At 41.0% G+C, this 14,941-nt stretch overlaps 1 protein-coding gene across 1 annotated transcript in view; it reads right to left on the bottom strand.

Moving 5' to 3' along the window:
- LOC126214894 (protein lifeguard 3-like) overlaps positions 1–10,089 on the bottom strand; it is a 116,390-nt gene extending 106,301 nt beyond the window's left edge. Inside the window, exon 1 of the mRNA XM_049941538.1 lies at positions 10,044–10,089. Within this exon, the coding sequence (XP_049797495.1) occupies positions 10,044–10,089 (46 nt within the window). The remainder of the gene's footprint in view (positions 1–10,043) is intronic.
- Positions 10,090–14,941: the final 4,852 nt, after the last annotated feature.

Below are 14,941 nucleotides of genomic sequence, written 5' to 3'. Positions count from 1 at the left end.
ACACACACACACACACACACACACACACACACACACACACACACCCCTCCCATTTCTGAGCTGCATCCACACACAGCTCTCTCTCCCTCTTCTTTAGTGTGCAGGGTCATAAGGATGTAAGTCACTTTTTGGTCATTTTTGGTTTGTTAAGCGAAATTGGTAAGGAAAACACAAGCTTTAGTGTGGTATAAAGGGCTTATGTCAGGATGCAATACAAGGCATACTGAATCGTCACTGTGAGTTAAGTCAATAATATTATCTTGGAACTCTTCCATTTGGCCCGTGTTTGCACAGAAAAACAGTAATATCAGAAAATTGAGTCTGCCTTGATGCAAAACACCTTGTTATTCGTTTAGTTCCTTATTATCCCACACTAGTTTCGGCGACAAATATCACCATCATCAGTGGGGTTTTTTAATCTAAAACACGCAGAAAATGGTATGGTTGTACAAACACAGTAAAACGTTATTACATTTTTACAAATCGTCTTTTGAAATATAGTTTTATATTGATACTTTCATAAATAAACGAATAACAAGGTGTTTTGCATCAAGGCGGACTCAATTTTCTGATATTACTGTTTTTATATGCAAACTCCGACCAAATGGAAGAGTTCCAAGATAATATTATTGTTTCTACGCCATGCCAGGCATTTCCAGTAAAGCTCTTCAACAAACTTAAAAAAAACGACAGTGAAACTACATCAAACTAACTTGAACCTCAAGTACAACAAAATCTGCTCAGCCAACAACATCATTCCTAGTTCCAGAATGAGATTTTCACTCTGCAGCGGAGTGAGCGCTGATATGAAACTTCCTGGAAGATTAAAACTGTGTGCCGGACCGAGACTCGAACTCGGGACCTATGCCTTTCGCGGGCAAGTGCTTGAGCACTTGCCCGCAGAAAGGCAAAGGTCCCGAGTTCGAGTTTCGGTGCGACACACAATTTTAATCTGCCAGGAAGTTTCATCATTCCTAGTTATATAAAAATTAATGTAAACAACATGTCACCTGCAGCACAGCGCGCTAAACGAACAGCAGAAAGAGCTTGGCTGAAATATGAAATTTGCTCCCTGTACTCAAAAAAACAAGAACTGAATATCGGCTTAAACAAATTACACCTAGAATTAGCAAACCAAATCTCCAGCTCCTCAGTACCGTATGACACAATAGAAAGAATAAATCAACATTCACAGACAATAATGCAAAGAAATGGCAGAAACAAGAACAGAAATTAAAGAAACTCATGAACAAAAACTGCTCTAAAACCGAGACACACACACAACACACATTCCATGAACGCTTTATTAATTTTACTGACATAACACTCACCAAAGAAGAAGAACAGCTACTTGAGAAAGGACCAAAATACAATTTGAACACCCACATAACACATAAGACCATAGAAAATCTTATTACTGAGACTGAATACATCATAGGACAACATGAAAAAACTAACACTCAAGATTTCAACGCAGGCCTAACAAGAGAAATCGTGACAGAGGAAATGAAACAAGTCATCAGAAAGAACATACCATCCATAAACACAAATAAAAAAAACATCTGATGAGAAAACCATAAACAGTACACACGGAAAACTAAAACAATACAATGCTCTCATCACCAAGGCAGACAAAGGGAATGCTGAAGCCTTAATGACAGAGGCAGAATACACTGAGAAAACAGAAAGATTTCTGGCAGAGAATGAAATAAGCAAGCTAACGAGTGACCCAACACAAAGATACCAAATAAATGTAAAGACTCTCTAAAAAAAATCACACACACCTTGACACAGAACCAAACAGAAGAATGACACAAAAGAACCCTAAAGCTCCACTCTTTAGAAGCATGCCAAAGGTCCACAAACCCCTCATCCGAGTCAGGCCAGTGGTTGACTTCAGAAAAGCCCCATCTTATTTACTAGGGAGACACATGCACACATTCCTGCAGAAGACATACACATACACAAACAACAGAAGCCTCAAAAACACAGGAGACATAATAGAGAAAATTAGGAATGTCAACATCCCCCCAACAGCAAAACTGGTACCTTTTGACGTAACATCCATGTACACAAACATACCCACAGAAGAAACTATAAACATTTTAGAACAACAGCTAAAATGCAAGAAATTCCCAGATGTACATATAAATGAAATCTCATCCATCCTCAGGCTAATCACAGAACAAAACTACTTCACTTTCCACAACTTCTACGTGCAACAAGCAGGGCTTCCTATGGGGTCCCCCATCAGTGGAATCTTAGTCAACATTTTCTTGGACCATATAGAGAACACAATAATCAATAAGATGGTAAAACAAGGAGGGTACAAAATAATCTACTGGTACCGATATGTGGATGACATAATCTGCCTTGTAGATGAAACACACAGCAGGATAGAAGAGCTCCACAGTAACATCAACACAGTACACCCACAAATCCACTTCACAATGGAAATAGAACACAACAAGAAACTAAATTTCTTGGATCTTACAATCACAAGAAACAACCACCAACATGAATTCTCCATCTACAGAAAACCCACATCCACAAGCACTGTTATCCACAGCTCATCCAACCAACCGACAGTGCATAAATATGCCAGTTTCACACACATGCTCCACAGGATAAACGGAACACCTCTTAAACCAGAAAACTACACACAGGAACTAAACATAATCAAACAAATTGCTGTTGAAAACGACTACAAAACAGACATCATAAACAAACTCAACAACAAGGTAAAACGGAAACATGCAGCACAACACAGCAGACCACACCATTTCAGAAAAAAAGAGAGCGACGGTGCACACTAACATACAATAACAAAATATCACACAGAATAGGAAACATCTTTAAAAAGCAAGGGATCCCAATAACATTCAGAACAAACAATACAGTTCAGAAAAGACTAAGACCAGTCAGAAAAACCTCAGACAAATTCAGCAACGCTGGAATATATCAACTCACTTGCAGCTCTTGTCAGAGCCACTACATAGGACAAACAAGCAGAAATTTCCGAACTAGGTACACAGAGCACATGAGAGCTCTAAGAAGTGACAGCGCACATTCAACTTTTGCAGAACATCTAATGAACAAAAACCATAACCCCACTAATATCGAAAACGATCTACGCATTCTGAGAAACAGCAACAGTCTACGCCGACAACTAACAATAGAAGAAAATTACCACATACAAAAGGCTATAGCTGAAGGGAAAAATGTAATAAATTAAAACACAACACTCTGCAAAAACACACTCTTTACCACTCTGAGAGAACTGACCAAGGACACAGAACAGAAAGCACACACACGCAAAAGAATCACTTCCCCATCACACACAGAGACATAAATAATGAACAGAAGTCGTCGTAATTCGCGCCACAGTTTTTCATAGTCTTTCTCGCCACATGCGATACGCCTCTCGCGACACACGCGAACAGCAAGATGGCGTAACATTCTGGATCAGAAACAAAGTGCAGAAGTTGTGTTTTTCTGTGTAAAAAGCAGCCACATACCATCCAACGAAAGTGAGTACACGAATAGCTCGAGGCATTACTTTTCAGTCAACCCTCGTAGACCTGCTGCATTACTGGTTTCTTTTGCAACTTGTATTTTCATATGTAAGGCATCGCATTTGTATCATGTACGTATCTATGCTGGATTTTTTGAAGGAGAGTTTCAAGGCATGAAATTCCCTTTCGTAGATAACTCTGGATACAGGTTTTGATTTGTTCTCTGTGTATAACTGGTATGTAATTTTCAAATTCAGATGAGAAGGGAGATACCTCTTGTCATTGCTCCTTCTGGGAAAGACAATAAATGAGCTCTTATACACCAAAATAACTGGCTTCCACAACACTACCACAACCCCAAGTATATACTGCTGACATACGAAGTTAACCTTTTAGTATTTGTTTACTAACAGCCGCTCACATGGTTGCAGATGACATGATGTTCGCTAAGTAAAAAGACGGCAACAGACAAAAAAGAGCATAGAAAATATGTCACAAACGGCGTCAATAATTGCTTAAAACATGCTGTAACATACAATAAATAAGGTAGTATGAAAGTATCAATATAAAACTATATTTCAAAAGACGATTTGTAAAAATGTTATAATGTTTTACTGTGTCTGTACAACCATACCAGTTTCTGCGTGTTTCAGATTAAAAAACCCCACTGATGATGGTGATATTTATCGCCGAAACTAGTTTGGGATAATAAAGAAATAAACGAATAACAAGGTGTTTTGCATCAAAGCAGACTCAATTTTCTGATATTACTGTGCCTTAAGTCATATATGATAACATATGTTGTATATTAAGGGCTTATGTCACCTTATGTCCTTAGTATCAGCAATGTGTGATAAACTGTATAAGTTTTATGTTGGCTTATGTTCTTAGTAACACTCAACATTTTTAATTTATATTTGTTATTCCGTAATCTTTCCCAGGGCTAGCAATACTGTATTATTGAGGAAGCTTGTGCTATAGATATGTGCACTGTTTTTGCATTGTGAAAGAGGGAAGATTAACATGCACTGATTCCTGAACGTGTTTGAAAATGTTTACCCGTGGGAAGGAAATGGTTCATTCATTGCAGAAACAGACTGGCATTAACACAAGTGGTTCTTTAAACCGATATAGTAGTTTTCATTTTACAAGACTAAATAAGCTGTAGACATATAGCCCTCTTTATAAAATTTGTGTCAAATTGCGCTTCTTGTAAACCTACAGAGACAATAATTAAGGATGCTGAAAACGAAACACTATTAATTTCCACAAAACCATTTTATTGTTTATCTTTAGGTGAATGCAATAATTACAATTTAATATTGTCTTCACCACTATCCGAACAAGATAAAATACGGGATATATTAGACGGAGCCCCTGGCAAACCATCAATGAACAAGCTACGATCTTCACTGTCAGCTATTTTGGATTCTGATGATGACAATGATCAAGACAAGACATATGTACCAATTTCAGAAAGCCTAGATTATGAAATAATAACGAGAAGAAAAAGTCACGTTACTAAGAAACTAAAAGTTCCTCTTGATGATTCAGATCAGCGGCAAGAATACGTTGCGCATAATGTTCCTGCAAACCCTGTGGTGGAGACATTTCTTTCAAGAGATGGACTTGAGCAGCCTTCTACAAGCAATGGCAATGGCGAAGGTATTCAGCATCGTTGGGTTAGAGCACTGCGCAAAGAAAGAACTGTTCTTTTGCATACTGGACAGTCGTACGTTAGTAGGAAATAAGGACGTGCTAGGAAGATGAAACCTCTTAAACAGAGCAAAATGAAATGTTTTCTCATTCTGGAAAATGATACTTGCAAAACTATTTTTTCGGAATACTTGGGACTCGGTACTCATGATAGAAAAGTTGCGTTTATAGCAAAGCATGTCACTACTAAACATATGGCAACCAGAAGACCCAGAAAGGAAGCATGTTCTAGAAACAGGTTCAAATGGCTCTGAGCACTATGGGACTTAACATCTATGGTCATCAGTCCCATAGAACTTAGAACTACCTAAACCTAACTAACCTAAGGACAGCACACAACACCCAGTCATCACGAGGCAGAGAAAAATCCCAGACCCCGCCGGGAATCGAACCCGTTCTAGAAACAGGAATGCTACCCATGAATACTGTTTTGAAATCAATGGTCAAAGGAAATCTGTATGCAGACATTGTTTCCTCAGCACACTAGGTGAGCATGAGAAATTTGTTAGACACACCATTAAAAATAAAAGATAAAGCACTACTGGAACAATCCCCAGTGATGGGCGTGGAAAACGTACTCCGAAATATAACAAGTGTGAGGAAGAACTGAATGACGTAAGAGCTCATTTATTGTCTTTCCCAGAAGGAGCAATGACAAGAGGTATCTCCCTTCTCATCTGAATTTGAAAATTACATACCAGTTATACACAGAGAACAAATCAAAACCTGTATCCAGAGTTATCTACGAAAGGGAATTTCATGCCTTGAAACTCTCCTTCAAAAAGCCTAGCATAGATACGTACATGATACAAATGTGATGCCTTGCATATGAAAATACAAGTTGCAAAAGAAACCAGTAATGCAGCAGGTCTACGAGGGTTGACTGAAAAGTAATGCCTCGAACGTCGCAACTCTTCAGCAGTTGGCAGCTTTGGTATCCGGCAGGTACTGGCTTATTCCGTAGCCTGTTCTCTACAGCTCCAGTTGGCGGAAAGCCTTAGCATTGAACGGTTGTGTTGTTATAGTTAAAGTATGGAAGCCTGCGCAGACGGTCGGTCAATGCTATTTAAGCAACGTGTAGTCAGTGAATTCTTGACATCAGAAGGTGTCACACTACAGGAGATTCGTCAGAGAATGAAAGCAGTTTATAGTGACTGTGTTGATGTGAGTACTGTGCGTCTCCATTTTCGTAACGCGAGAGGAGTTCCTGGCAAATTTCAAGTCTGTGCGCTTTCATTTCAGCAGTCAGTATCTGGGGTATCCATCATCCTCAGATCTTCGGATAGCCAAGCTAAGCAATAATGTGACCCCCACGTTCTTGTCAAATGCCGATTGTGCTTGCAATTTCTCTCTGAGTGATACGACGATCGTCCTGATACAATCTGTCAACATTTTACATATGAAACTCGGTGGTTGCTGTCACAGGACGTTCAACTCTTTGTTTGTTACGCAGGTCAGACGTTCCTGCCTTAACATCTTTAAATTTACTCGCCCAACGACGCACAGTACTCACATCAACACAATCACCATAGACTGCTTTCATTCTCTGATGAATCTGCTTTGGGATTACATCTTCTGCTGTCAAGAATTCAAAGACTGCACGTTGCTTAAATCGCATTGACCGTCCGTCTACGCAGGGTTCCATATTTTACACTGTAACAACACAACCGTTCAATGCTAAGGCTTCCCGCCAACTGGAGCTGTAGAGAAGAAGCTGCGGAACAAGTCAGTACCTGCCGCATACCGATGCTGCCAACTGTTGAAGAGTTACGAAGGTAGAGGAATTACTTTTCAGTCAACCCTCGTACAACATTACTCAGCCGAACAAAAACTACATCAAGAGGTCGGTACCTACCGCATACCGATGCTGCCAACTGTTGAAGAGTTACAAAGGTAGAGGCATTACTTTTCAGTCAACCCTCGTACAACATTACTCAGCCGAACAAAAACTACATCAACAGGCAGATGACTTTGCTTACTTATCAAAGGCAAAAGACAAAGATATGTGTAAGCAAGGCGATTCTAAAAAATGTTTCAGCTTTGATCTACAGCAATGCCTTCCTACACCATGCCTTGGTTCTTCTATAGCTTTCTACATACGTCAGCTATGGGCATTTAATTTGACAGTACATGACAATGGTACAGGACAATCCACCAAAATATGTGAGATGGAGCTTTAGCTGGTAGGGGAGCAAACGAAACAGCTTCGTGCTTAGACATGCATTTGTCTAATATGCCCATAAATATTTCAGAAGTAACGTTTTATTCTGTCACATGTGGGGGTCAAAATAAAAACTCCCATATTGCAGTAATGTTCATTAAGGCTTTGAGAGACTTTCCTTACATCAAGGTCATCAATCATAAATTCCTATTTTCTGGACACACGCACGTGGGATGTGACGTCGGACATTCCATGATAGAGAAACAGATGAAAAAAAATGCAAGGTTCCAATTTATCATCCTCATGATTGGTACCAGTTGTTGAGGAGCAATGGCAAAAAAACAAAAATTCAACGTTTTTGAATTAAACCAAAATCAGTTTTATGACTTCGCTGGACTGCTCTAATCTAGTGAGATTTTTAGAAAGAAAAACACAGGTGTAGAACATTACTCATGGAATGCTGTTCAATGACACCAGTAGACTAACAATGAGGCAATGGTCAAACTACAAGAATTCCTTGGGTGACGAACCTTTCAAGACGTTGATTTTCAGAAGAAGGGGCAGGGTATCAATGGACAAAGTGGAAAGGAAAAAGAAACCATTCGCTCCTATATCCAACGAAACAAAAGGATTTACTTGACCTGCTGCCTCTCATACCACCAGTGTTTCATGACTTGGGTCTTCTTACAGATCCTGATGAAACTGCACAAGATCCAGATCTAACTGAAATTGAGTTGGAGTAGCATTCTTGTTGTATCGTGTTCGATTTATTTATAGCAGCAGCTTGATTTCTGGAATAACTGAATCCACAATATTGTTCTTGTTCATAACATTCATAACGTGTTGTTATAGAAATATATACACCGTATGAACTTTCTTGTTTAATATTTAGTGCTACTTATATAATGTTGTCTGTACGTGGTAATTATTTACAAATAAAGTTGTTTCATGTCGCATTCATTAAGGTCATAAAATTATCATGCGAATGGGCTGGAGCACCTACGTTTACGGAATGAAAAGGGGGGAAAAATAAATTTAAATCACCAAGGAAATATGGGCCATAAAATAGGGAATATTTACTATGTAATAATGTGCTATTAGTTTAAATATATACATATTCGGAATTTAGAGAGGATTGTGGACTTTGTTGTGGCTCTCCTCAAAAAGTTTAAGGAAAGGACTCTGGGTCAGTAACGTACAGCGGTGCTCGCAGGAAACTGGCGACCATTTGTCGTCCCAACAAACAGACGCCTCAGAGGAGAGAATCCGCCAGCCCTTTGCCACGGAGCCTCTGATTAGTTGAATACTTCGCATAGGTCGCATAATATCAAGTTGATCTGGTATGCGTCAGAAAGAAACTGTGATAAATGTGCCGCTCTATGACAGTCCACTGCAACAATGGGAACTTGGGTTCCACGACGCAACAGACGACGCCACGCAGGAAAAGGACGTAGAAATCCTTCGCCCGCGGCCGGCGCGTTCATGGGAGTTCGATGCGAACGTTCCTCAATGAACGCCACGATTTGTGCGAAGGCGGGCGTGATGCTACCGACCGTGACCGGCGGGAGAGGGACAATTGAGCTAGAACGGCAAGTAAATGCTGAGCAATGGATGCCGCGACGCCGTTCGGTAATGGTCGTTTTTGATAAAACTTTTAGTTAATTTTATGTCACAGATTGTTGGTGTGTAGTAGCAGTGGTGGTGGCAAATAGTGGGGGGGGGCGGGGGGGGGGGCAATGGGGGCTATAGCCCCTCCCCCCTCCCCAATGGAGTATCATATTACACTGGATAAAATGAGGGCATATATTACTCCAACAGATTCTATCTTTTTTTTATAATTATGTAGCAATATAGGTTGCAATGTATTTCAAACACATTTTAGCAAAAGAATAAGAGTGGCAAATAGCTTACTATTTAAACCAATAAATATCATTTAACTTAAAATGGGCGTCTTATTATTTATTAATATACATTTTTTACCCGGAACTCCAATACAGTTATCAAAACCTACTTTAAGCAACACCAAATTTTACCAGTTTGTCGGTGGACGATCCTAACTCTCCTTTTGTTAAGCGATATTCCATTCCCCAAAACCTCCTTCCTCGCATTAGCTCCCCTCCCCCTTGACCGACTTCTAGAATCGCCCCTGTGTAGTACAGTAGTAACGTAACAGACACATTATTAAATACAACATTAATATGATTTTCTCGATTGCAACACTTTAGAATCTCAGCTGAATATTTGTTCCTTGGAACAGTGTTTCAGATTTGGAAAAGCCTTAATTTTCCGGAATAATTTTTTGTAAGTTCAGAAAAAGACTGCAGCACACGAAAAGTTAATGACATAATTTAAAAATGGAACAAGAAAATGTTATAAACTTACGATGTAGGGATGGCTACAGGCGGAAGTCTGAAAAGCGTTCAAGGTCCAACGCTCTCCCTTCATATAGCGTAGATGAAGTAAACAAAATTGTAATTTGATATGATACACACTTCTAATGCCAATGTATACAATTGTAATTTCTCAAATGCTAATTATTAGACATACTTGTGTGTATACTTTTCCAAGCTTGTGATACACCTTTGACTCTACCCACACGATATGTATTGTCAGCGGATCCAATAAACAGTAAGTTATATGGTCCAACTAACCTGCGTTCTTGGAGTCGCCGGCTCTGTGTGCGTCTGCGGCAGACATGGCGTTATCTGGGACGAGATGCCTGCCCCTATGTTGCTGTCCGCGCCATACGACGTACTAGAAAATTTGCGGATCTTCGAGCTTTCATTTCAGGGCCGAGCCGGCTGTGTCACAGATATTCCAGAAGCAACGTAACGACGACATCAGAGATTGTAATACCGCGTGAGTCTCATCTCTGATGCCTGATAGAAAAACAAGTGCTTTCCACGGAGGTAAATAAAGAAGGGATTGCCATTACGCCACAAACTTGTTGTTACGCTGTTTATTTTTGTTCTGTCCTGTGTTTTTAATTGCCTTCCAAACCGCGAACGCTCCGACATCTGAACCACACTGTATCAACGGTCTTGTCCCTGCACAACACACAACAACGTGAACGCACTTATTTTTGGTGCAGCACCTCATGTGCTAAATTCTTCTCGCCGATAATTATTCTCCCACATTTCCTCCCCCTTTAAAAAATATTATGACTAGAACAGCCGGAGACAAGGATAATGTGTGTGTCAGTTTTGTGTCTATGATTATACACTCCTGGAAATGGAAAAAAGAACACATTGACACCGGTGTGTCAGACCCACCATACTTGCTCCGGACACTGCGAGAGGGCTGTACAAGCAATGATCACACGCACGGCACAGCGGACACACCAGGAACCGCGGTGTTGGCCGTCGAATGGCGCTAGCTGCGCAGCATTTGTGCACCGCCGCCGTCAGTGTCAGCCAGTTTGCCGTGGCATACGGAGCTCCATCGCAGTCTTTAACACTGGTAGCATGCCGCGACAGCGTGGACGTGAACCGTATGTGCAGTTGACGGACTTTGAGCGAGGGCGTATAGTGGGTATGCGGGAGGCCGGGTGGACGTACCGCCGAATTGCTCAACACGTGGGGCGTGAGGTCTCCACAGTACATCGATGTTGTCGCCAGTGGTCGGCGGAAGGTGCACGTGCCCGTCGACCTGAGACCGGACCGCAGCGACACACGGATGCACGCCAAGACCGTAGGATCCTACGCAGTGCCGTAGGGGACCGCACCGCCACTTCCCAGCAAATTAGGGACACTGTTGCTCCTGGGGTATCGGCGAGGACCATTCGCAACCGCCTCCATGAAGCTGGGCTACGGTCCCGCACACCGTTAGGCCGTCTTCCGCTCACGCCCCAACATCGTGCAGCCCGCCTCCAGTGGTGTCGCGACAGGCGTGAATGGAGGGACGAATGGAGACGTGTCGTCTTCAGCGATGAGAGTCGCTTCTGCCTTGGTGCCAATGATGGTCGTATGCGTGTTTGGCGCCGTGCAGGTGAGCGCCACAATCAGGACTGCATACGACCGAGGCACACAGGGCCAACACCCGGCATCATGGTGTGGGGAGCGATCTCCTACACTGGCCGTACACCACTGGTGATCGTCGAGGGGACACTGAATAGTGCACGGTACATCCAAACCGTCATCGAACCCATCGTTCTACCATTCCTAGACCGGCAAGGGAACTTGCTGTTCCAACAGGACAATGCACGTCCGCATGTATCCCGTGCCACCCAACGTGCTCTAGAAGGTGTAAGTCAACTACCCTGGCCAGCAAGATCTCCGGATCTGTCCCCCATTGAGAATGTTTGGGACTGGATGAAGCGTCGTCTCACGCGGTCTGCACGTCCAGCACGAACACTGGTCCAACTGAGGCGCCAGGTGGAAATGACATGGCAAGCCGTTCCACAGGACTACATCCAGCATCTCTACGATCGTCTCCATGGGAGAATAGCGGCCTGCATTGCTGCGAAAGGTGGATATACACTGTACTAGTGCCGACATTGTGCATGCTCTGTTGCCTGTGTCTATGTGCCTGTGGTTCTGCCAGTGTGATCATGTGATGTATCTGACCCCAGGAATGTGTCAATAAAGTTTCCCCTTCCTGGGACAATGAATTCACGGTGTTCTTATTTCAATTTCCAGGAGTGTATGAATGTGTATCTGTGTGTGCTTTGCTTCCTTTCTGAAAAAGGCTTTGGCCGAAGACTTACGTGAACACTCTTTTCAACGTGCTTGTCTGCTGCTCGGCACGTGAATAGCAATCTATTCACTTCACAGTATAGTTATCCCTTATGAGGTCAGTTATAAATAATCCACTGCATTTCAAAAGGAACGATGACGTACATAATTATAATACCAGAAGAAAAAAATTACATTCGTTATGCGAGATTAAGGTTGTCTATAGCACAAACAGGGGTTCACAATGCTACAGCCAGAAGTTTTGATCAATCCAACCGAACGTTTTTATCAGTTACCTAGTGATACAAAATGCCTTGCAAACAGCAAAGTAAAAGCTGAAACTAAACTGAAAACGTTTCTCTTTGACAATTCCTGTTATTCCGCAGAAGACTGTAGCGGGACTTTGAATTTCGCCGCGCTACACTCGTTCCCTCAGATATAAATTATATCGTCGCAGCTGTATGAGCGCTCGACGGCAGAGAAAATATTTATAAGAAAATGAAGGTACAAAAATTGTAACACTTTTTGTTTTCTACCCGCTATTGTCTCTTGAGAGCGAAAGCTTAACTTCACTTATTCGCTAGTCTTGGTATGATTCAGATGTAAAAACTTATTCGCTAGTCTTGACATACAGTATTGTGGAAGCTTGTATGAAATTTGGAGGATGGAAGCAACTGTAAAATACATTGCATCCAAGATCAAGATGGTTTTAATTTGTAGACATTAGTAATTTCTGGACGATGAAATTTACTGCAAGATTTTGGAGCAGCTACAATTTTTTCATGCAAAAATGAAGCAGGAGATTGTTGGAGAACAAGACCTGAACGCCGCACGAGAGAAGACCTATTAACTTGGTAATGAATGTACTCTTATCTACGCCATTTCCCCCTGTTAATCACATTTTGTTATTTTCTGTTCTCTTTCAAATAATTTTTGTAGTGGAAATTGGTTTGACTTTTGCTCAGAAACGCCACAAGGACCACCCCAACAATAGCTTTTCCGAATCACGAAATCCGATAGCTTTTCTATAATACGAAGTCCGATTTGCATTTCATTCTTTCCCTTTCTCACGGTTATTAACGATTTTAAAACCCCCTTTTTATTCACCATTTCTTCCCACATTTTCAACCTTTTCTTTTCTTTTCTTCTCTTTTTCTTTTTTTATTAGCCACTACAAGACTGTCTATTATTGTAGTGTGAAAATGACGATGGGTAGGAATTAATGACAAATATCTGTCTCTCTTTAATTAAAAAACAAAAATCTAATAAATGATCAGCATGGAATATATTTAAAAAATTATTTTAATATAAAACGACTCGTTCCACATCATTACGATTTATCATGCAAATGCTACATGGAACATGAAACTAAGTATTGGTATATCACAAAGGATGGTATAGACTTACATTGAAAACCTCAAAGTAAAATTCAAAAGAAAACTGAAGCAGATGACTAAAGTAGACGTATATTCCAGTTGTGATATGTTTGGTTATTGCAGAAAAACTGACAGATTTATTTGGGAGAACTATTCCGCGAAGAGGCTCCTGTTGGAAAGGTAGGCCTATATGTTAGACAGGTTAGGCTATCACAAGTAAAAAAATGACTTACATACACTTTAAAGCAAAACATCCATTTTACGGGGTCTAAGCGGTTGAGGCTATTCTCTTAACTACATTTATAGTATTGTACAATCCTGGAACATGCTTAAAAATTATATCGGTTACTTATCCTGTAAATTGCTATTATAGGTCACATACTGAATAACGCATCGCAGGTAAGATTTCAGTGTGAGAAGATATCTAAACTACAGTCAAACTAATGCACTGACAGTCTAATAAAACAAGAACTTTATTCTGCATGGAGGTACACCTCTTCGTCATCCTGTTTTTGCCGCGCGTGGTAGCCGCACGGTCTGGGGCATCTTGTCACGGTTCGCACGGCTCCCCCCGTGGGAGGTTCGAGTCCTCCCTCGGGCATGGTTGTGTGTGTTGTCCTTAGCCTAAGTTAGGTTAAGTTACATTACATACTGTGTAAGCCTAGGGACTGATGACCTCAGCAGTTTGGTCCCACAGTCCTTACCAAAAATTTCCAAATTTTGTCCTGTTTCTTCGACATTTCAAGAATAATTCACTTTGTTGTCAGGCACAAGATAGCATGCGTTGCGTCTCCCCTCATTGCATACGTTTATGGGATGCCAAAGAACATGTATGTAAGTTTTTAGCAAACGTCAACATTAAAGTTGTTGTGCATAATAAAGTTGAAAATGTAACAAACAAGAAGCAGTAGCAGCAAGCAAACACAAGCATTGGTTCCGGAGTTCCAGCTTCATTTACTATCTATACAAATGCAGTAAAAGTGGGTTTAAATGGATAACGAAAGCATGCTTTTCACCTCACTTCCTTCTGTTCTTGGTTATTCGAAAAATGTCAACAAAACACCACATTAACGAGGCTAAATGTTTCGTATTACTAGAGGAAATGCGCAGTTAAGAACAGAAAAACGTTCTAAACAACCGTCCTGGCACTACGTTATTTGTCAGCATTGTAATTTTTAGTATTTAAAACAGTTGTTGCGTGGACACGACAGAAATAATGAATAAGAAGCAATTGTAAACAGCAGTCTCCTAATGTTTTGGGCTGTTTATGGGTAGGAAGAACAAAGGTGTGATGTTAGATTATAGTATTAGTAGTGCCCTGCTTGACGCAGTCAAGTTGTTTAAAATATCTGGGAGTAACATTGCAGAGCGATATGAGGTGAAAAGAGCATGTGAAAAGTACCTTAGGGAAGACGAATGGTCGACTTCAGTTTATTGGGAGAACTTTAGGAAAGAGTGGTTCACCTGTAAATGAGACCTATTCTTGAGTACTGCTCGAGT

This window comes from Schistocerca nitens, chromosome 12, assembly GCF_023898315.1.
Source record: "Schistocerca nitens isolate TAMUIC-IGC-003100 chromosome 12, iqSchNite1.1, whole genome shotgun sequence".
Classification (NCBI taxonomy): Eukaryota; Metazoa; Arthropoda; class Insecta; order Orthoptera; family Acrididae; genus Schistocerca; species Schistocerca nitens.
Note: the sequence above shows the minus strand (reverse complement) of the source record. Positions and strands in the feature narration are given on the sequence as shown.